At 41.2% G+C, this 2,590-nt stretch overlaps 1 protein-coding gene across 1 annotated transcript; it reads left to right on the top strand.

Annotated features, from left to right (window-relative positions):
- Positions 1-631: 631 nt before the first annotated feature.
- Positions 632-1,933, top strand: LOC146673156 (P2Y purinoceptor 14-like). The gene is made up of 3 exons (XM_085402633.1): positions 632-736; positions 831-1,090; positions 1,282-1,933. Exons 1-3 carry the CDS (start codon positions 632-634, stop codon positions 1,931-1,933), a joined length of 1,017 nt encoding a protein of 338 aa, XP_085258759.1.
- The last annotated feature ends 657 nt before the right edge of the window (positions 1,934-2,590 follow it).

Below are 2,590 nucleotides of genomic sequence, written 5' to 3'. Positions count from 1 at the left end.
TAATGACACGAGCAGTTTTTCCTGCTCTAAGCTGAAAACTGCATAAACAGTTTTTTTTGTCCGTTATGCTGATCATGAATCAGTCCATGGTTTCTCTTTTGTTACTGATTCATGTTGCTGAGTTATTGCGCTTATTTTCCTGTCCTGTGTTTTAGACACTGAGTGGAGGGACTTTTGTGTGTAATAATGAATTAAAACAAAGCTGGTGTTTGCGTGTCAGAAGCCAATAGTACTTCACAGAGCCGTAAGTCAGTAATAAGCTTCAGGGGAGGATTATTCCCACTCCTCCTTCTCAGACTGTATTTAAAGGATAATTACACCTAATAAGACTCATGAGAGGAGATGATTGATTGATCAACTGATTGATTGAGACAGTACAGGTGCATCACAGGACAGGCAGGGCCATCTCATACAACACAACACAGCTTGAGGCGACTGTTTAAATTTGGTGCTTTATTAATTAAATTAAATTCCATCACAAAACAGCCACAGACAACAGTTGTGAAATGAATTGTATGAACATGATAAGACAGTAGAAAAGTAAAGCAATTTAAAGGGAAAAAACTTTTCTTTTAAATTTGCTCCAAAAACAAATATCTGTGGCTGGGACTTTTTTTACAGCTCCAGAAACATGGATGACCTAAAACCTGTGACTTCGTCTGTCAACCGGACGTGTGATCTGGTTGTCCCATCAGTCAACCCTTTCTTTATGCTGGCCTACAGTCTAGTGTTTCTGGTACGTTTTAAATCTTCAGATTATGGATTAAGGATTCCCCTCACCTGGTTCAGATTCCACACAAACAGGATCTCTTCTGTCTCTGTCTCATCAGGTGGGTTTACTCCTCAATGGCTTCATCATAAAGTTTTACTGTTGCCAAGCTCAGCAGCAGGCATCGAGGAGCTTGATGGTCTACCTGAAGAACCTGACAGCTGCTGACTTCCTGCTGTGCGTCTCTTTGCCAATGCGTGTCACTGATTATGCCAGCAGGTCTGTTATATTTCGGGAGCTCTACTGCAGCTTTGGAGCTACTTCCCTGTACCTCAACATGTACGCCAGCATCATATTCATGGGGTACATCGCTGCCGACAGGTAAGGAACTTTTACTGATTTCAGACTTGAATTCATGACAATGTTTAAACTAGATTAGTGGCTGAACTACATATTCTGTGCTCCTGACTAAAGCACCAACAACTCCTTTCACCTCAACAGTAAAAACATATCTGCACCACTTTTACTAATGATTGAAGCTGTCTACCGCCTCCTTTCTCTTCTCTCCGCAGGTATCTGACAATCATCCATCCTTCAGGAACTCACATCCTGCAGTCAGTACGAACTGCCCACATCGTCTCCACGGTCACCTGGGTTTTTCTCCTGGCTCCAACAATCACCTACAACATTATGTTTTTCATTACTCACAAACCTCTGACCTCTGACCCTGGCTACTGTGGGCCCCTGTTCAGTACGTCATTCAGCATCCTTCATAAAACATTTCAAATCAGTTGCACCATCATCTTCCTCTTAGTCTTCATATCCCTGGTCTTCTTCTACTACAGCACCTCCCGCAGGGTGTTGCAGGCACAGCAAAGCCAGCTGGCCTCCTTCAGCACTGACAAGCTGGTGAAGTCTCGCAGGAACATGTTGGTGCTGGTCAGCATCTTCTGTCTTTGTTTTGTTCCCTACCACCTGGCTCGTCTTCCCTATACCTTTTTGTGGACCAGCTGCTCTGTGGGTCAGCTATTGTACTACTTGAAGGAAGTGACCACTATCTTATCAGTTTTAAATGTTTGTCTGGACCCTCTTGTTTACTTTTTCCTCTGTAAGACGTTTCGAGCTCAGGTGAACTTTAGCATGGGGTCAAGAATAACAACACAAGCAACCCAGGAGAGTGAGAGCAGCAGGAAAGAGGTGGAAATTGTAGAGTTAAATCCATGAGTTATTATGCAAATTTCTACTTTTTTGAAATACAAAGAGTTATATTTGATTTTAGAGTCAGATTAGATCAGTGAAACCATGTCATGAGTCATGTATTCCAAGTTCTCATGAGCCACAATAGGTTCTGCTGAGATATCATAATGAGTCTACACTGAGCACAAACCCACCCCCACACAGATACCACCAGTTTATGTTGCTAGCTTTCACCTATTAGCTAAGTAGCTGAATCTGAAACTCATTAATCTGAAGCTTAATCAGTCTAATGATCAAATTAATAAAAAACAAATACAAAATCTCGAGTTGTTTCTGAAAACTTGTTCTGTTTTTTAAAAAACAGCTTTAAATTTTAAAATTGCAAAATTGTCTTTGCGGCTTTTGATGATATAGGAAAAATTGCTACTTTTATTATTTCAATAATATGGTCTTTCTGAGCCTGGTTCTGCCAACGGTTACTTCCTGTTAAGTTTTTCCTTCCCACTGTCACCAAGTGGTTGCTCAATGGGAGTTGTCTGATGGTTGGCGTTTTCTCTGCATTACTGTAGGCTCTGTATCTTACAATATAAAGCACAATATGAAGCACAGGTGACTGAATGTCAAGACTGTATGTTTTTGCTTGTTTGCATGTTGCGTATGTAAAACCACAGCAACTACTTCCTT

The sequence above is a fragment of the Rhamphochromis longiceps genome, linkage group LG3 (genome assembly GCF_057381845.1).
Source record: "Rhamphochromis longiceps isolate RC_006_pf linkage group LG3, R_longiceps_female_GT1.1, whole genome shotgun sequence".
NCBI lineage: Eukaryota > Metazoa > Chordata > Actinopteri > Cichliformes > Cichlidae > Rhamphochromis > Rhamphochromis longiceps.
Note: the sequence above shows the minus strand (reverse complement) of the source record. Positions and strands in the feature narration are given on the sequence as shown.